We start from the raw sequence: 21,426 nt of genomic DNA on the forward strand, positions 1-21,426 counted from the left end.
CATCTCGCGCACCATAGATTTAGCCTACTTATATATGTAGTTCGATTTTAGATCTGTTGTTGCTCAGTCCAAGAAGGGATCAAGGATATGTCCCATGAACAATAACATCCCACTTTTGTCATCTCTCACCAAGAAGATGAACGGATGATCTGCGACAAAATCAGCAGGGGAAGGTGAGTAACTAGAGCCAGTACCTAGGAAATACAAAAACAGCAGTAGCAGCACCAGCAGCTTCATTCTTCCTCGTTAACTTCAATACGTGACTTGTCGTACATTCTGTGAGGTTCCACGAAATTCTGCTTGGTTAGAGAAAGGCGACTTCAGTCCAATGCCCTGGAGAACTGTGAAAGCTTTAAAGCTATATGTGATCTTGAACTTTGGTATCCTGAATTCTGTCACTGAAACTGATTGTCCGTCTGGACGTAAGTATCTTTGCAAGACCATCTTCCTTACTAAGAAGTGTGACATACATGGAAAGAGCTACTTTGTTGTCTTTACTCGTCATCATAAGGTAGCCTAAGAACTCTGAAATGGTCGAAAGAAACAATGATTTGGAATATGTGGCTAGTCATGGATGATTTGTTCAGAATGACGTGTAAGATTGTCGCAGCATTGAGGGCGATACACTGTCCAGCAGTATTTCGACTGCAAGTGAGAGGGCATTGCCGATCAGAGATGCTCACGATTACAGGTAATTATTTCTCTTAGAACTCTCAGAGGCCTACTCCCCAAACTTGTACCAATTACCAACTACCAAGTACAGTAGATTGACTAGATGATGTCTGATGAGGAAGCAAAAGCAAGGAACTTGGAATCCTGGATGTAAGGTGAAACTTGTTTCCACGACACAGTAGTAGCCAGAAGTGCTAAGTGTACTATGTGTATTATGACAATTCAAGCATAGGGATAACAAATAGTACTATATCTAAACGTTTAAGGAAGATCACAATAAAAAGAGCAATGTCAAGCAATTTGGAGACTAACGGCCCTGAAATTACAACTTTCTGGAGAGTAGTGGTTTGTGAACATTAATCATTTCGTAGGGGTTGAAGCCACGAGTAACTCAGAGAGATATACATAGAATTTCTTTCTTTAATTCCTTACATTTAAAACTAAATGAATCGAATAATTTCTTTTCCATATAGACAGTCTGCGTAAAGTCAAATATGTGAGCGATCCCGGCTATCCCAATTGCATTAAACAATCAAATTTGATAAAAAAAAAAAACGTCAATATACGAAATTAACAATATAATGAGTATAAAAGATCATATACTAGAGAAGAGATCCCCTGTTCTATGAGATCATTTCTTGCTCACTCCAACAAGGGGTTAAGGACATGTCCCATGAACAATATCATCCCACTTTTGTTCTCTCTCACCATGAACATAAACGGATGATCTGCCACAAAATCAACACATGGACGTGGAGGCGGTGGACTATCACAAAACTGCCAATTATATTTAACAGTGACAGCAGCAGCTTCAGTTCCTTCCTCATTAACTTCTATATGTGACTTGTGATGAACGTTTGAAACACAAAGTCCGTCACCAAATACCATCTCATCAAGTTCTGCTTCCCTGGAGAAAGGCAACTTTAGTCCGACACCTCGAAGAATCTCAGAAGCTTCAACATAAAATGTCATCTTGAACTTTGGTATCATGAATTCTCTCACGTCGACTACACTTGGATACAAACTTACATACTTTTCCAAGAACAATGGATCAGAACCCATCTGCCCAATAATAGGCCACAGACCATCTACCTTGTTAGGAAGTATGATATACATAGAAAACGTACTCCTCTTATATGGTAGTCCAAGAACTTTAAAATCTTCAAAAGTATCAATCCACTGCTCAACGTGGCTAGTCATGAAAGGAACTTCCACATAATTTCCATCAAGAAGGTTAAATTTGGAGTCCTTAGTGGCAGACTTAAGAAAGGGTTCCTTCCATCTTCCTTTGAAATAGAGTGCATTTGCGAGCACAAGTACCGTGTCGGGAGTCAAAGGATTGGGTATAACAGACTTGATGAGTCCATTTGTAGCCTCTTCAGCCCATTTGTTCACTTCCTCAGTTATCTCGATTGCCTTCATCCACAATATCGTAGTTTCAATAAATAAAAAACAGTCGTGTAACGTTTTTCAATAACAGAAATGAAATAATTCAACTTACTGCCATATCTTTCGGAATAAAAGTTAAAATTCTATAATTAATTACAATTTCATGCTACGTACTGTTGTCTTCTAATTCTGTTTAATGCATTAAGCCAGTTAGTATTGAGAATAATATTTCAAAACAGTTTTTGAGCTAGCAGTAGAGACGAGTTTCAAAACTTTGTTCTAAGAAAAGATTAAGAACAAAATAAAAAGAAATATGGCTCACCTTGTTTTGGATATCTACGCATTCAGCCTTGGCTTTGTATATCTTTTTAGCAGTAGTCACGAAGGTTGGTTTCAGAGTGCAAGACTGGTCAACCCAAGCACCACCAACAAAAGATGAAATAGGTCCACCACGAGTGGATCCAGCGAGTGTCTCAATAAATTTCATAGCAGCTGAGTTGAGATCATTCAAGTTTTCAGCCTCTAGAAAAGTGAGCAATTCCTTCAAGGTGGAACCACTGGCGCCATTTGTTAAAAAACTCATAGCAAGTTGAATGGAACATGGAGAGAACACAAAATTCTTGTCTTTGGCTTTACCTAGTGCGAGATCCTTAGCCATTCGAAGACATGCAAAAGGTATACTACTGGGTGCATTATGAACAACTATCTTTTTAGTCTCCATATCTCCTCCACCTTATTCAATTTGCCTGCAAGTACGAAATAACAGCTTAACAAAGGTCTAAAAAAATACGTTAGTTTTTTCCAATATTTTCTTATGTAAACGCCAGTTTGGTTGTTCCTTGTTGGTTTTTGTTGAGTGTGGAAAACAAAAGTGTAATGTTTTCCACGAAACGAATAGACGTATGAACCAACAGTTTATTTGTTTGTAAACATGTTATGAACGGTAAAAATACGCTAGGCCTAACAGCCTGTTATCTAGGGTTTTAAATTGCTTTTTTAATGGTATATTATTATAGACTTACTTATTTCTCCACGTACGTATACGAAGGAGTGATAGGAATAAAACAGACCCAAAGAGGACTATTTATCAGAAAGCTCAATGAGAAAATCACCGCCAACAGGCAATGTGGGACTACCGCGTCTACTTTCCTCAGTAGCATGCAAAATATATAAAGTTGCATAATGAATTTTAAAATGACCAAACCACCTCTAGATACCCCATCAAGGGACTGTATTTTCTCATCTTCACCCATTCATGGAAGCAACATCATCACAAAAACTGTTAACATAGACTAGCCGTACAAAGAAAAATTCCTAGTTGTGATGAGGCGGTGATAGTTGGAATTCTGAAATTAACAGTCTGAAATAAATGAAAGATCATTTACTTGACTATATATGAGTTGAGGTACCTATCTATTGGGCCTGAAATACGTTATATCTCAGTCCAACATTGGAACAATACCGTCCGCTTTTACCATCTCTAGCCATGAACGTAACGGTATCTGCAAGTCTGCAACAAAAGCAATTGTGGAAGGCGTAAGATTGTCACAGAATCACAAATTAACTGTCCGGCCGGTAGTATATATATTGACTGCGAATGCGAGAGAGGGCACTTCCGACCAAGAATGCTCAAGATTACAGGTAGTTATCACTCTTTATTAGAAATCTCAAACATCAGCCTCAAACGCACCCTATTCCCCAAACTTGTACAAAATATTAACTTCCACTATTGAACGAGGACAGAGAAGCATGGAACTTGGATACCATCTAAAACTTGTTTCCACAACACAGTAGAACTCAAGGACCTCGCCCCTCCAAACTTTTGACTTCACACATTCAGTTCTCAACGTTTTCAAATATAATAATAGAATATGCAAGTTGAGACAATTCAATTGAATGAAGAACGTTCAATGCATAGGGATATGTGGATAACAAATGCTAGCTAGTATCTAAACAAAGATCCAATTACAAGCATGAAGTAAAGAACAAATTAAAGGAAATGAGACTGAATGATTACATCAATACAGACACAAGAGAGACATATGAGTACAAAAGTACTGCAATGCTACTGGGCAGCACCGTACCACCACCACCCACCAGGCGTTGGAAAGATAAACATGGTGGCTCCTCAAGGGGCAATTAATTCTGGAGCAGGAGGTTTGGGTCTTTCGGAGGCAATAATGGTATATTCCAGGGTTGGCTCATGTCAGTATGTGGCTCAAGGCAAAAGTAGTCTAAGCCTCTAAGGCAAGCTATTCCAATTGAGTCAGGAATACACAGTTCACCATCAGACCAACAATTCCCTTCAAACCTCCGTACGTGGAGAAATAAGTAAGTCTATAAAACGTAAATCACTAGATAGCAGACTTTTACCGTTCATAACAAGTTTACAAACAAATAAATTGTTGGTTCATATGTTTATATATTCGTTTTGTTCATGTAGAAAGTGAATAATTGATATTTAAGATTTCTCTATCTGTTTAGTGTAATTGTTCAAAGTGGAAAACATTACACTTTTGTTTTCCACACTCAACAAGCCAACAAAGGAACAACCGAGAAAAACAAATCATATACTAAAGAAGCTCGGTATCTCTTGTTCTATGACATATTTTCTTGTTTAATTATCCAACAAGGGGTTAAGGACATGTCCCATGAACAATACCATCCCACTTTCATTATCTCTCACCATGAACATAAACGGATGATCTGCCATAAAATCAACACACGGAAGAGGCTGTCGACGAGCACTTCCCACGATATTACACATAAAAGTAGCAGCAGCAGCTTCAGTTCCTTCCTCATTAACTTCTATATGTGACTTGTGATGAACGTTTGAAACACAAAGTCTGTCACCAAGTACCATCTCATCAAGTTCTGCAGCTTCCTCAGAGAAAGGCAACTTTAGTCCGACACCTTGAAGAATCTCAGATGCTTCAACGTAAAATGTCATCTTAAACTTTGGTATCATGAATTCTCTCACGTCAACTAGCTTTGGATACAACCTTACATACTTTTCCAAGAACAGTGGATCAGAACCTACCTGCTCAATAATAGGCCACAAACCATCTACCTTGTTAGGAAGTATGATATACATGGAAAAAGTTCCTTTGTTATCCTTACTCCTCTCATATGGCAGTCGAAGAACTTTAAAATCTTCGAAAGTATCAATCCACTGCCTATCGGGGCTAGTCATGAAAGGAATTTCCACAGAATTGCCATCAAGAAGGTTAAATTTTGAGTCCTTTGTTGCGGACTTATCAAAGGGTTCCCTCCATCTTCCTTTGAAATAGAGTGCATTTGCGAGCACAAGTACCGTAGCCGGAGTCAAAGGACTGGGTATAACAGACTTAATGAGTCCATTTGTAGCCTCTTCCGCCCATTTGTTCACTTCCTTAGTTATCTCGATTGCCTTCATCCACAATATCAAATTAATTAATCCAACTAATTACTGCATATCTTTCCGAATAAAATTAAATTTCGATAATTACATATTCTGGCTACTGTTTTCTTCTAATACTTCATAAACATAAATTTCCATAATTTTTGGTTCAACTTAATGCATTTTGCTGAATAAAGCTGGTTAGTATTACTATGGAGTACTATAATATTTCAAAACCATTTTTGAGCTATTAAATTTTTTTAGCAGTATAGACCAATTTAAAAACATTGTTCTAAGAAAAATTTAAGATCAAATTAAAAGAAAAATGGCTCACCTTGTTTTGGAAATCTACGCTTTCAGCCTTGCCTTTGTATATCTCTTCAGCAACAGTCATGAACGTTGGTTTCAGAGTCCAAGACTGGTCAACCCAAGCACCACCAACAAAAGATAATATAGGTCCACCATCAGTGGATCCAGTGAGTATCTCAATATATTTCATACCAACAGAGTTGAGATCATCCAAGTTTTTAGCATCTAGAAACTCAAGCAATTCCTTCAAGGTGGAACCACTGGAGCCATTTGTTAAAAAACTCAGTGCAAGTTGAATGGAACATGGAGAGAACACAAAATTCTTGTCTTTGGCTTTACTTAGTGCGAGATCTTTAGCCATTTGACGACATGCAAAGGGTATGCTGCTCATCAGGGCATCAGGTCGACCTCCAGCAATACCAACTCTTGGGTTTCCACCCCTGGAATCTCCAAATGTCGCTCGGTAATTCCTATTAGACTGCTTATAACGATTGACATCCACTTGTTTTCCAGATCCAAGAAGACAACAACGCCTCAGCCCGTGAACAATTATCTCCCTTTTAACCTTCATATTCCCGCTGCTTAAGGCTCTGAGGAGAAGCTATTGGGTGTGCAAGGCATAAAGAGTTTTGAGGAGGGGTATCAATATAGGAAAGCCCAATGAGCAAATCAGCGCTAGCAGACGATGTGGGACTATAAATTTTTCGGTTCATTTTCATTAATAAAACTCCATATAAGACTCTCTCTTATTCCACCTCACTTCCTTTTCACCTTCTAGAATCCACAGAACACCAAACACTCTCCCTCTCCATTTTGATCGATCATCATGTTCTTCATTATGATCTCAGGTACGTTTTATTTTGGTCATTTCTTAGGTTTTCTTTGGTTGTCTCCCCGTCTGACTGATTCTTATTTGTAGTCCACATTAGCGCCCTTTCTTTAGTTGTAACAATATGCAATTGTGATTAATATGGATTACAATTTGTAAATGACAGAAGGCGAGCATCTATCTTAATGCTTCTACTGGATGTTTGCTTATAGTGTGGTTTACTTTTCCCTCCCCTAATCCAATATTTTTACAAGTGCCTATGCTGTGTTATTCTACTATTTGAATGTGTTAATTCTACCGTTGAAGCTCTATATATTTGAGGACATATTTTTTGGAAAATTGAGTATGTCATTTATATTTTTGTATGTATAATTATGAAATGCATGTGGGTGGGTTTTCATTGTTCTAGGTGTGTTCCCTGTAATATAAATTTTGTTGTTGTTACTTTTACAGATTGGCATGGCTAAATTGAAGGTTTGGAGGAGAAGGATCTTAAGGGAGGGATATGGGCTTCCCATGGTAAATATCTCCAAGCCGACCCTTTTGGTTTTTGCAAATATTTATATTACTCGCTTTCTGTTGGTGTTCAAATATGGTGCGTGATTCTATGGGCCTTAAAGCAGGAGATATATAGAGGCATATATATTTTTGATCTTAAATGTCTATCATGTATTATGTGTTTGTGTGTGTGAGAGGGATTAACAATAGTTAAGTTCTCCAGGAGAAATGGATGCTGGTATGAAATCGTTATATAATTTTTCTTTAGATTTGAGTTTTAGACAACTCTAAATACTACATCCTTTGGAATAGTCAAGAAAGGAAGACCGTGGAATTTTTTGGTGGAATTCAAAGTAGATGAAGCAACTTTGATAATCCAAGTTTTAAATACATTGGTTCAGCTGGGGACCAAATATAGGGGCTGGTTTAGAAGAAAAATAGTTTTAGGAGAAGATAAAATACCGACAAAGTGAAGGTAAGCCAGGATGGAAATTTTTTGGTCATCTCTGCTTTTTTTTCCCCACAGGAGATCCACTTGGAGATTGGAGGGATTTTGGGGAAACCTTTCGCTAGGATAGACTATGTTTTTTAAGGTTGTCCAAAAGGTAAAAGTAAAGCCCTCGCTGCCAAGGCGGCAATGTTTTGTGAAAATAGTTGCATATTGTTATCAAAAGTCGTCTAAATGTCGAATTGGTTAGTTTAGAAACCTTTGCGCTTCGCTTCACCCCTAATAACTTAGAGAATAATAACATTGCCACATTCAGAGTTCCTAGAAAGGTAGGAGAGAAACATGACTAAGATAGCGAATCAGAGCTCACATCAGTTACATTGGGCCTATATATATCCATTGTACAAGTGGTAAGTAGATGTGTTTTGGGATTTTCCGGTGTCTAGAATTATTACTGGTCTGCGTTTTTAAATGGTTTTATCGAGGTCGGTGTTATGAGGTTTTATTGCATCTTTATAATAATCATTTGTGCTTAATCAGTTCTGCTGGATCTTTTTCCTGTTTAATTTTAAGGCATTTTGATGAGTTTGGGTTTTAGATACATATTGTTGGTTTTGGGTTGAACAAAATCCACCGTGTTCCGGTCCTTTAATGAGCATTCAGTGTATACATTTTCCGTTTATTTGATTTTGAAGGCCTATCGAAGTCTAACACTGAGTTGTCTTTGCTGTTCTATTAATTTTCTTTAATACTATTGGTTTTGTTCAATCTATACTGCAATTTAGATAATTCATTGGTCGATTTTTGAATTTCATTTTGGGTTTCGTATGAGTATTTGTTTGATGCATTCTTTGATTTTTAAGAATTTTCCGAAGGATGGAATCATTTGTATAGATGAACTTTGGACAAAGGCCATGGGGGTTAATTTTTGGGCATCTCTTCTCATTATGATGATAATTGGGTTGTCAAACATGATCATTGCCATATCTCTTTATTGATCCTGTGACGTTTACTTTTTGTTTTGTAAGATAACTCATTGTGCGTTAACAACAGCCTAAACACATACTTTAGTGAGTAGTGTACTGAAAGGAGTCCCATAATTGTTCTCGAGGGTTCGTTTGTTTTTACATATATCTTCAAGATGTGACTGAAAAATCTTAGGTGGTCTAGTTCTGTTAACATTCAATGCTTCAAATGGAAACCAAAGCAAACTACGTTTGCATTGTTGGTAGCATCTGTGGATGGGGCATAAGAATGAGATGTGTCCAAGGATTTCTAGAAACTGGCCTATCTCTATTGAACTTTTATAAATCTGGGCAACACTGTCTTGGCCATTGATATCGATGACCAAAGGACAGGCTGAAAATGCAATATATGTGATCCCCTTCGGAATGCAATGAACCATACAAAATTAGTTATCTCCTGGTGGGTATCCAAACAAATCTAAACTACACATTATTTGACTTCAAACCAACAACAATTTTTTAACAGACAGCCTTTGGTGTTTATTTTTTAAATTCAATCCTAACCCATTGAATCACTATGATTTTTTACTTTATTTTATTCGGGACCATTAGAATCGGTTATTCCATTTTTATTTTATTTTCTATGTTTTGTTTTATCTGATTTCTCACTATGACGTCATCGATTGCACCAACATGTGAGGCTATCGCCCAAGGTTTAGGCTTTCTTATTAGCTTTTCTCTAGCAACGGTGGTTATAACTTCACATGACTCCAGTTCCTCATATTCTTTAAGTGCTGGACATATATATGATTTCTGCAAAATTGGGTCATTGTCCATCGGCGTATTAGTTATGCTGTTGAATATATTAGGATATCCATTTTGTTAGTCGTGTAAGTTGTATGTTGTACAGGTGTTTACACCTTGATTAATTTTCATGATGGGATCAGGGTTATCAAATACACGTCATTTTGTTCGAAAAAGACTTCCAGTATTTAGATAGCGTTGTTAGAGAAGACTTCATCCAAGAGAGCAATGTCTACGCCTTGGAGAAGTTTGACGTTGTGCTTGCAAAGGACTACCGCCCCTGTCGAGCATGCTTACAAGATCCATTTCAAAGAAGGGACGTTAATCAAGATCGCAACTGAAGAAGCCAATGACATATCAAAGCACATGTTCAAGTTCGTCGAATTTGACACCATTCCCATTAAAGCACGCCAAATAACTTTTCTCATAGATGTGATTGGTGTATTGAAAAAGTTAGAAAGGCTGCTGGGTAACTTTTAAGAGAAGTCGTAATCATGAATAAAAGGTAAGGTATACTGCTCATGAAAAATTTACATATTATAGCTTTTACTTTACCAAAAGATTTAGAAAAAAAAAACAAAAGCGAAAGATGACATTAATTTTAGATGTTCCTACTTAATTTATTGTTTTGGTTTCATATATATTTAGGAAAGAGTTGTGAAAGAACACATGATGTTGGTTGAGTGAGTCTTAAAACGAGAGAAGAAGATCATAAGAAGACAGAGGCTGCTAAGTACGTTTTGTTTTATTCCATAGAAATGGTAAGGACATCCTATTCCTAATTTTGATTTTTCTAGTCATGCATTTTGACATGTACTTAGGGTGTTTATGAGTAAGCTATTACATGTCTTTAACAATGAAACCACCCAATGAACATGTTTGTTTTGCAAATAGACAAATTTTTGTGGTAGTGCAGAGAGCATAATGTTAGCTATCATATTTGGTTTTCCGTTTTCTCCCTCCTTTTCTCTTTCATAAGTTCATAACAATGGGTAATGCCTCAAGTAGCCTTGATTGAATTAGTAGCTTGATATGTTTGATATTTCTTTTCTTTTTTCCTCTAGAATGCTTAAGAATATACTTTTCATGGGTTGTTGTGTTGTTTGACTTCATGCTACTATTATTTAAGTTGATTGGTTTATTGTTTGAAAAGATGCCTATAAAACTGAGAATCAGCACAAAGTGATAAATTTGATCTAAATAGGGAGCCATCAAAATTGTTTCTAGGAATAAAATTTAACTATTATGATTTTTTTTACAAAAAATACTTTTCTATTTGGCTTTTTTTCTTTGTCTTTCTTTCTCTGTACAATTTTAACAATTAACATGATTGTCATACATTTTTAGTCGATACCGCAATATGATTTTTTTTTATTGAATTATTTGAATGTGGACTAAGAAAATAGGTTTTTTCCAATTGGTTGTGGTTTTAGCATCATATGGTTGCACTATATCAGTACTATGTTCCCTTTAAATGTTTCTCTTTAGTAGTGGTTATAAAATCCCTTTAGTACTATATTTTGTGGACCAAGCAAGTGTTCATAATCAAATTGCCAAACCGAAGTGTTCGAGATTTTTGTTGAGTGTCTAACAAAGTAGTCCAGGTTTGTCTATGCAATCTTTCCATTCCGTTATATATGTCCCCATTCTTCTAATTTTCTGGATGGGACGCGTTTTCTTATATTTAGATCAAGCTAGGATTGATGTTAAAGAATTCCAATTTTAGGGTTTTCACCATTCCAATTTGATGTTAAAGGATCACGTTCCTTTTGCAAATGCGAACAATTGAACACGGAGTGTTTAACTAAGTCTGAACTAACATAACTTAGATGGATTTTACTTTTAATTTTCGAATGTGAAAATATTTGGCAATACTCTATGAGCTAAAACTAAGGATTTAATACAAACTCTGACAATTCTATGTATATTTAATTAATGAAAAATACATTTTGTTTGCCCAAATTATAGCGGTGCTTTGTCAATGAAAATATACACTCATAAACACTTGCACATGTACACTAATAATTTTCCTCCCTTTATTAAGTTTTCGTAAACCTTGGATAAATTGGAATTGATTGAGATTCGTCATCTAATTACATATGTGCTTTCCATTCTCACTTCTATGGAACTTTATTTTTGTAACTGAATGTAAGCTTACTTATTTGCTTAACTTCTGAGGGAGCTGAAGGGTGAATCATAATGGAGAATGCAGCGTAATGGGGTTGGCAAGCATGAGCTGGACAACAACTTCGTAGTGGACCTCTTTCAAACCAGGTATATATGTTTTTTTACCTATCCCTTGGTAAATCGACACTACATGGTGTTAGACTGTTAGGTACTTTAGTTTACATGCTTCAATGTACCATTTATCTTTTATGATGCTTTTTTCCCCATAGAAACTGGCATTATACAATCTAAGTTCATAATTTAGTTCTTCAATATGTCAATTAGACTAGACAACACGCACTTGGCAAATCTCATTAACTGCAATGCACACACACCATTCAGGAACACCATGTCTGGAATTCAAGGTTATCTACCTTAGATTCCAAATTAGGCTACACATATAACACATGACTAACTGAGGGCACCATATTCAAACTAGCTTACAAGGGTTTAGGACTATAGTTCACCATTTCATTGTTAGATTTAGTTGAGAGAGTATCATAGTAAATGTATTTGCCTGTAAATGAGAGCCTGAGAATGAAGACACCAAGATGATTGGGCGTGCCATCACAAATATTTAAAGTCAATATGCCAATGCAACTCCCCGTTACATGAAACATGAGTTGATGACAACTTTAGGTCAAAGTTGTCATTGGGTGTTGGAGCATATTCACACACAAGTAGTTGATGAAGCTGAGGCATGTTGATTTTTGACGTAAAAGATACCCGACAAACCAGATTATAGTTAAGTTCTTTTGTAAAATGAACGACTGATATTTGAATTCTAAATAAGTTCCCAAAAGTTTGTGATTGAGTTTAACATAAATTTAGCTATTCATTCAATACCCAAATGATAATAAAAGGTATTAGTTAAATTGAGACAAATAGTTGCCATGTTTGTAATAGTATGAAAGAGCATATTGTGGTTTTTGGGTTCGAATAATGCTTTTGGGAGACCATTCTTTTGGGAGACCAATGGTCTGTTTGGAATGCTTTTGGGGGACCACTGATGCCCTGATGAGCATACCCTTTGCATGTCGTCAAATGGCTAAAGATCTCGCACTAGGTAAAGCCAAAGGCAAGAATTTTGTGTTCTCTCCATGTTCCATTCAACTTGCACTGAGTTTTTAAACAAATGGCTCCAGTGGTTCCACCTTGAAGGAATTGCTTGAAGATTTAGCACATGAAAAGATTAGACCCTATACGAGGAAATGGGAGACTGGCATCATGGATACCATTATGGAGTTAGACCTTGTTGAAAAAAAAAAAAAGGTTCTAAGGTTTGCCATTTGTGTGAAGTTAAACACTCTGTTCCAGCTATTGTGTTTTCAACCGGAGGCTATACTGGCAATGTTTACCATGACTTTAATGATGGGCTTATACCACTGTACATCACTTCGAACATATGAAGAAGAATGTGGTGTTTGTAGTACTTTCGAAAGTACCATCAATTGTGGATGAGTAGGTACGGTGATGTCCTATCCCGCCTATCCAATTACCATGTGATCGACTTCAGTAATGACAAAAGAACACATTGCTTCCCTGAGGTAATTGTTGGTCTCAAAATCCATGACGAGCTTGCCATTGATTCTTCGTTAGTGCAAGGAAACAAGAGTATTAGTGATTTCCACAACGTTCTAGACAAAGCATATTGGCATAGAATACAAGGATGGATTCCAAAGGAGAAAGAAAAAGGCGCTATTGTCTTCATCACCAACATTATCTGCACTGGAAGAAGGTGAAGAAACAGAACTAGCAAAATACAAAGAGAATAAGAAGCGAAACTGGTCATCTTATCCCGAGGTGGATCAAGAGCAATAATTGATCAACATTTGTTAGTGCATTTAGCAGAGAAAATTGGATTCAAAGTGAAGGTGTTGAAGCCAGATAGAACAACTGAGCTGGCCAAGATATATCAGGTTCTCAATTCTACTGATGCCATGGTTGGAGTCCATGGTGCAGCCATGACGCATTTCCTCTTCATGAGACCCAGTTCTGTTTTAATCCAAATTATACCCCTTGGCACAGACTGGGCTGCAGAAACTTACTACGGTGTGCCCTCGAGGAAGTTTGGGCTCAAGTACATTGGATACAAAATCCTTCGAAGGAGAGTTCTTTATACAACAAGTATAATAGTGATGACCCTATACTTAATGATCCAGACAGTATAAATGCAAGCGGGTGGCAATTTACCAAGAAAATCTATCTGGATGGGCAGAATGTCAAGTTGGATTTAGAACGATTTCGGGAGCAGTTGTTTTCGCCTATGTCTACACCATCTCGAAAGGAGCAGAGGGCGTTCTTAGCATACTTATTGCCGTTATTGGTGATTGAACTCTCATGGGTCTTCTTACATCCGTGAACATACGTAGAAGGTAGCTAGCTTGTAAAGGTTAACTTTGTGACATTTTCTGTCTATATATGTACGTTATACAGTATTACCAATTTTGGCGAGGGCCATAACTTCTCCTGTATAAATTTATGCATCAGGATTTACCATTATACAGTATTACATTTTCCGTGTATTGGATTTTTTTTTTGGGGTAAAGATATGTGTATTCGATTGAATTTGTCACAGATGTTATCATCTTTGAAGAACTTTTCTGCTTCAGTTTGGGCTAGAGGGATACATGCTCAGCTCTTTTAGAACTTGAGCTCTCCCAGTAATAGGAAAAGTCCAGAAAAACCGTAGTATACACTAAAAACCACTAGTAGATCATGTCATACATCCAATTCCATTTGGTAAGGCTTGTAGCGTGGACTTTCCTAATAGATATGTAAAAACAGCATTGATTATTCGTTTGAGATGCCATTTAAATTCGTTTCACCATACCTGATACACAGAGAAACAAGGCAGGCCTAGTCTTGAAGCCTGCCAACATCTAAATAGAAGTGCACCTATAAGTCTGAACTTGGAAGGATATTCAAACACATAAGAGAAGAGAATTGAAGATGAGATTTCATTGTTGCTACCCACATGCGGTGTAGCAGTTTCCACAGACCACAGGTAGTAGTTGCCACAAAATTTTTTTATTGAGTAATAGGATTCCATCTAGTATCTTATCAGATTTTCGACAAAACAATCCAACTTCGTCTTAAAGGACTTGTGATTATACCAAAGGAAGATGGGTTCGAGAGGCGAGAGTAATCTTCATCACTCATACACGGAAGAATGCACATTTCTTGATCCTGGCTTCAGATGCCATAAAATGGACGGAAGGATGATGAATATCTGAAATGGACAAAACTGTTATAGGGTTGCACTGCTTGAGGATGGCCTTTGTTTTTGTTTATGTTACCTGTTGCAGTGTGTTGTTCTAAAGATCCTCAGACTTGTGAGAATGTAGGCATGTAGCCAAAAGTATTTGCAGCTTAGTTTGAAAAGTTCTTGTTTAGTTGTAATGAGGTACTGTTTCTTAAGATTTTCATCCAAAGGTCCCAACGTCAGTTTCTCAGTTATGATTATCAATAGTGTTTTTTATATTTATACTAATTCACATTACAAACCCTTTCTGTCAAGGAACACCTTCATGTGAATCACTTGCAGTCCACACACAAAAATATTTGTATATGTTAGTGTAAAAAAGAGAAGGGTAAAAAGGATCTGAAATTATACATGTTCACAAATTTGCACAGAATTGAACTTTTTATTTTTATTTTATATTTGGTGCTGAACCCAAGTTACTTCTGGGCTGCCTACGTACCATGGAGGGGGACATAAAGCCTTACCCCACTGACAGGATCAAGCTAACACGTAGTTCTTTTTTCAATTACAAGCAAGAGGATTCAGTTCTAGTATGAGAGAATAGGCTCCGAAATCCTGATTTGTGGTCACTTCCTCTAGCAGCTCATCACTGCAACTCCTTTGCTACACCAGGTATGAAAACCGAGTAGCTTGTCTAAGTCAGCGTTTTTTGATATTACGTTGATCGATCGCCCATTTTGCTGGAGATTTCGGCCATTAATATCTTTGTCTCCCTGGTCGCCATTTTCTGAAAATGCTTCAGCAGAAAAACTTTCCTCCTCGTCCTCAATAAGGGCTGCCTGTGCCTTCAGTTCTTCTATATAAAAATTCCAATTGCTTACTCCCCTTTCGTACTGATTATGCGATATCTCCTCCTTTTGCACATCCTGAATATTACTAGGTGCTTGCATATGTTCTAACGTTCACCTTCACTGTTTTGGGATCTTCCCAACAATGGAAGGAATCTTCTCCACAAGTGCTCGTGACGCTAACTAGACTTGTGATTCTTAAAGAATCGATCCCTCAAAAGCTGTTGCTGAAGGTCTTTTTGATGGATCTTTTACTAAGCACTTAGCAATCATCTGTTTAAATTGCTTTGAGAACTTCTGGTCTTTTATATCATCTAAACGCGGTGGATCTTCTGTCAGGATTGTAAGAAACAGTTTCACAGGAGGATACTCTGAGAAAGGAGCATGACCGTGGGCAAGCTCTATGGCTGTGATGCCGAAGGACCATATATCTGCTTTAAAGTCGTATCCATGCCCTTCTTCCATATCCAGGATCTCTGGCGCCATCCAGCAAGGTGTCCCTGTTATTGTATTTCTTTTGGGTCGCCTATCACCAGAATCAAAAAGAGAAGCAGACACACCAAGATCACCGAGCTTAATTGCTCCATGTGAGTCGACTAAGATGTTTCCAGCCTTGACATCTCGATGTATACACCCTTGCCCGTGAAGATACTCCAAACCCTTCAACGCCTCATATAGAACAGTACAAATAACCGCCTCGTCTCGCGAACCCGTCTTTATAAGCTGTCTTAAGTATGTGTTGAAACGATCCTGCTTCCATAAACGGCATCACAACCCATAAATCATTGCCGATAACAAAAGCACAGTGTGCTTTTAAAACATTAACGTGGTCGACAAGTTTCATAAGGCGAACTTCTTTTGCAACCTTGTCGGGGTCTTCATGATCAAAATCAAGAATCTTTATGGCAACCGTCTCCTTCAAAGGTTTGCACAACGCACGGTACACTGTTGCAGCACCACCCTTTCCTATTTCTTCGTATAGCTCGTAATGTTCTTGCCCTACTGGAAACTCCATCACCCTTGTTGCCGCAGGAACATGTCTCCAGAGATGAACCATTGCCCTTCTTCTTCTTCTTCTCTTGCAGATCGAAAACAACTCTAAACACAATTATTATGAAAAGGCTCAACTCCATCGCATATTTATATAACTCGGAGTCGGTCTGTGTTAGTCCAATGATGTCTCGAGGGTGCTTCTGAACATTTTTCGAAATATTTTCGAACATTGCAAAAAATTTCTTTCTTGTGGGCTTGGTGCACTTGAGTTTAGGCCTCACAGCCTAACATAAAAGCCCGCTAATGCTGAATATATAACATAAACATTTCTAAAACATTTCCTGCTTTTCCTTGCAGCAGAAATGGCTTGCAAACTAATGCAGAAAATCTCTCCAGGACATACAATATTACTGGGAGACAACCAGTCAGTTATCAACTCTCTGAAGAAGACCAGTTCAAATTCTGCTGAATAGATTAGTAATTCTATCTTAGGAAATATTATAAGTATTTGTAATAACTTCCCTTTTTCTGTAAAACATTGTTGGATTAACAGAACTGGTAATGGGGAGGCTCATGCATTAGCCAAATGGGCATCTACTTTTAATGGTATAGATCGAGCCTCCACCATTGTTCTTAAGATGTAATCTTTTCTATTTTGAAACTTAATGGAAATGAAATGGTATTATCGAAGAAAAAAAAATTGCTTGGTATAAAAAAAAAACAACATTTCGTGCTTTTATATATACACTAGGTATAACCCGTGCCTTCGGCACGATTGTCTTTAGATTTCTTGATGCACATTATGGTCAGAAAAATAAAGGTTAATATAATTCAGTAAATTCACTCAATATCATTTGTTTAGTGTTTATGGAAAAAATATATATTTGTAAGACACATCAATTTTAGTATGCAGTTTCTTTTGTAATTGAATAATTTTTAATTATATTACTCTAAGTTCTTGTGGTTGGCACATTTTTATTCAAATACTTTAGCATGCAAGTTTACTCTCAAGAAAGAAGAACAACTTTTAAATAATATATAGGAGACAAATATCAATCCAGACTCCAGACTGTATTAATGTTCAATTTTACACACGATTCTGTTGTCATTCTAATTTCAGATACTAATTTTATTCCTAAATTAAAGCATTGTCTAATAATTTTATTCTCAAATTAAAGCACTGTCCAATAACCACTAGTTGCACCACTATCACAAAATCTGAAGCAAAATATTATACAATCTTCGACATGGAATATATTTGCAAGTCTTGTATTCCATTAACTCGATCTGCTCATAAAATGGGAATAAACGTGAAAATATTGTAGCAAATCTCAAGTCATTATCAAACAATAAAAAGTCCAGATGAATTTATTCAAATTACTTTAGACTATGTTTGGTTTGAGGAATCGAAATTCCTAAAAAAAATGGTGAAGAATACAGAAATAAAGAGTGAAGAGGAGAGATGCAGAGATGTAGAGAATTTAAGATGGGTATTTTTTTTTTCTCTTATTAAAAAAAAAGTATAAGTTAAAGAAAAAAAAAAACTAATCAAACAATTACACCAGTAGTACTTAAAATACGAACACTATGCATTGTTTTTAAATAAGTACAAAAAATTAATTACAAAGTTTTAATTAGAGAGTTGTATACCCTCTCTAATTGCTTTACAAATTTCAAGTATGTTGTATATGGCCTTTCCCACCTAGTAAGCCAAGTGGGTTTACCAACTGTAATCTCATGATTTTGTTGGCCAAGTGTGATAGCCGTAAAGTTTGTTTTAGGCCAAGTACTTGACAGAAAAGAGAATTCTAGCCATCTTCAACACTTTAACCATCTTCAACACTTTAACCATTTAGGCTTCCCTAACTACAGTAGCTCCAAAGATCCATATGCCCTCACAGTAGCCATATAGTCTTATTCCATCCATAGTCTCCTCAACCCTTTGATGACGCCCTCCTCGATATACTTCAAAATCGCCAAACACTCAACAACAAAGCTTGTGTTAATACTAATATTCATGCATAGCGCCTGAAGTATGGCAGTCACAATCTGTATATATCACCCCAAAACCTGCTATGCCAGAATGTCATTTGATGACCCTGTTTACATGGATTGGTCAGGTAGTTCCCATTTAATCTCCTTGACCCTGACTTCAGCACCATGTCCAACAACCCCCACTTCTTAATGTCATAGTGTCAACTACAATGTTAAACATACAACCCTTGAGAGCTAGCAAAAAAATTATATATTCACTTACTTTTTTTGAATTCCTTTTTGCTCCTTCTAAAAAAATAAATAAATAATCCTTTCTGCAGAAAACTTGCCTCCAGTTTCTTGCCTTCTAACACTGTTTGATTTATGCATTTCGAAGTGATACCATTCTAGAAATAATTGTAACTACCTAAAAATGTTTCATGTTTGTGTTATCCCCCTCACAATGTATTAGTGCCTCTTCTTTCATGTTCATTCATAAAGTCGGTCCTGAAGCCAAAGATCTTTACAACCCATTTCTACAACCAACAGCCACCTCGAGATGAATATATTTATTATCAGCCACCTTTTCATGCCAAGATCAATGCGCGACGCCTTTCATGTGTTTGAATGTAATCAAATACTACTTTGAATCGGTCAGCAAATATCACGTCTCAATATGAATGATAAGAGATTAAAAAAAAAAAAGGATTTGATAGTTAGGTAAGACTTAATAGGCTTCTAAAGAATAAATGAAAACATGAAACTACAAAAGGCAATTTCCTTGATACATCGCACCTTGTATATCGAAAGTTCGAAACACCAAAAGCACAAAGAAAAAAAATAGTTCGAATTAAGAAGACACTCGACTACTAATAGAGTTTAATTATCTATCACCGCTAGAATTCAAAGGTTGTAATAATTAAGACATGCTTCGTGAGGTTGAAAGCCTCAAAATCCAATTTGATTAGAAACTATTCCCTGAAAAGAAATCTTCGTGTCGTATTTCATATAAATTAGTACGTCTAATAGTGACACACATTTGCAGTAAACAAATCTATCCTTGGCAAACTCTTCACAGAATATATAAAGGAAAAATAAAATAGAAGTGAGGGAGATTTAGCATAGCCTAGCAACACAATCATTGGTCAGTTGATGTCGTCAATTTGGTGATATCCCAACCAAGGCATGAGATGGCATTCTAAAGTTAAAAGCTAGATGATGTCATTGCCATATCAGGAAATGGTTTTCAAAGAGGTTTTATACTTTTATGTCAGTCTATTAAACTCAAAAAGTTTAAAACCTTACTGGAGCTCAAACTGACATTGACAATAGTAGCCATTCTCTATAAATTTCCAACAACAACCATTTTAAAAAGTTCCACTGAAAAATTCAATATCTTGCTGAAAGTTTAGCCACCCATTCTCTAACCATAATCGACAATAAGATATTGCAGCTTGCCATGTTAAGCCAATAATATATACAATGCTTATTACAACCCAAAATAGTAAATAAAAATATTATAATCCCTTATTCTGATCATACTTAAGGCACTTAATAACACCAACATTTGTTTAATTAATGTGTATAACCAACAAAATTTCAAGATTTACATACAATCCAATATCCAAAAGGGACACAACCACATTCCAATAATAGCTTAAATTCTCATCCATATGATATTTCAAATATAGAATTAATAGAAAAAATAAATTCATGATTGATAAATGAGGGGTTTCAAATTCGTACCTGAAACTTGATGCTTAAATTGATAACTTTGTACCTTGAAATTTATAAGAACCCCAATACTCGACCAATCATCTCGATGCAAGAAACAATAGCTATTATAGAATACTTACGAAAGAAATTATCTAACAAGAATCAAAATAGAAAAGAATCCCTAACATGGTTTTGTCCGTGAAAAGATAGAAAACTCAAAAACAAAATTATTAAATATATAAATCAAATGACGCTTATCACGCTAAAAGAAAGTGCCATGCCACTGGAAGGCGGCAAACACCGACGGACTTGGATAGCACCAAAACCACCAAAAATCCATTAAAAGGGGGAAACAATATTAAATCTACATAATAATGCTAGAAAAATAGAAAATAATTCCTAACATGGTTTTGTCCGTGAAAAGATAGAACACCCAAAAACAAAAATTATTAAATATATAAATCAAATGACGCTATCAAGCAAAGGCAGTGCCATGCCACTGGAAGGCGGCAAACACTAACGAACTTGGACAGCACCAAAGACCACCAAAAATCCATTAAAAGGGGGAAACAATATTAAATCTACATAATAATGCTAGAAAAATCTAATGGAATATGAAACTACTTGATCCAAAAGTAAGATTCCACTATGAATAAAAAAAAAAAAAAAAAAAAAAACTATTTTAAATTGAAAAACTATATATACCATAACACTCCTGAAATTGTCGGATTCTCAAATGCAAAGAATAAGCCTTTTTTCTTATCATTCAAAGAAAGAGCTCTTCACAGGATTACCATCCGTTTAAATAACATAACATAAAAAAAACCTCTTGAGAAAAAAAAAATTGTATTAGAAACTATAATACCAACCATCTAATTCAGTTCAATGTTTGATCACACATAATTTCTTATTAATCGTGTAAGATTTTCAATGTAATGGAAATGTAAGAGAGCTTATAAAAGTGTAGGTAACCTGAATTTTTTGAACCAATTGGCAACGATGCAAATCCAACAGCAATTGTCTGTGAAGCAACCTGAGGGAGAAAATATATCATGAGGGAGTATTCTTATGGAGTATTTAAGAGATTAGTAACTATACAATATTCTTAGAACCCTAAATAAAAAGCGGAAGACATACCTGGAAGAAGATGGAGTCTTCCTTGCAATTTCTAAAAAAATGAAGTATTCAGAAATTGAGTAATTCATAGTTCATAGTTGTTGAGAGAGAGAGA

At 36.2% G+C, this 21,426-nt stretch overlaps 2 protein-coding genes and 2 pseudogenes across 3 annotated transcripts; 1 reads left to right on the forward strand and 3 right to left on the reverse strand.

Moving 5' to 3' along the window:
• Positions 1–204: 204 nt before the first annotated feature.
• LOC147511968 (serpin-ZX-like) lies at positions 205–2,821 on the reverse strand. The gene is made up of 2 exons (XM_086603543.1): positions 2,384–2,821; positions 205–2,088 (listed from the first exon to the last, which is right to left on the reverse strand). Exons 1-2 carry the CDS (start codon positions 2,780–2,782, stop codon positions 1,315–1,317), a joined length of 1,173 nt encoding a protein of 390 aa, XP_086459669.1. The 5' UTR covers positions 2,783–2,821; the 3' UTR covers positions 205–1,314.
• Positions 2,822–4,490: 1,669 nt separating this feature from the next.
• On the reverse strand, positions 4,491–6,444 carry LOC147511969 (serpin-ZX-like). Its single transcript, XM_086603542.1, has 2 exons — positions 5,775–6,444; positions 4,491–5,470 (listed from the first exon to the last, which is right to left on the reverse strand). Exons 1-2 carry the CDS (start codon positions 6,318–6,320, stop codon positions 4,679–4,681), a joined length of 1,338 nt encoding a protein of 445 aa, XP_086459668.1. The 5' UTR covers positions 6,321–6,444; the 3' UTR covers positions 4,491–4,678.
• A 21-nt stretch (positions 6,445–6,465) lies between these two features.
• LOC147511970 (xylan glycosyltransferase MUCI21 pseudogene) lies at positions 6,466–13,821 on the forward strand (annotated as a pseudogene). Its single transcript, XR_015216060.1, has 6 exons — positions 6,466–6,597; positions 7,032–7,097; positions 9,437–9,798; positions 9,942–10,054; positions 11,482–11,567; positions 12,605–13,821. The product of XR_015216060.1 is annotated as a xylan glycosyltransferase MUCI21 pseudogene (transcript).
• Positions 13,822–15,047: 1,226 nt separating this feature from the next.
• Positions 15,048–16,678, reverse strand: LOC147511971 (uncharacterized; annotated as a pseudogene).
• Between the last annotated feature and the right edge of the window lie 4,748 nt (positions 16,679–21,426).

This window comes from Coptis chinensis, chromosome 3 (genome assembly GCF_015680905.1).
Source record: "Coptis chinensis isolate HL-2020 chromosome 3, ASM1568090v1, whole genome shotgun sequence".
NCBI classification, from domain to species: domain Eukaryota; kingdom Viridiplantae; phylum Streptophyta; class Magnoliopsida; order Ranunculales; family Ranunculaceae; genus Coptis; species Coptis chinensis.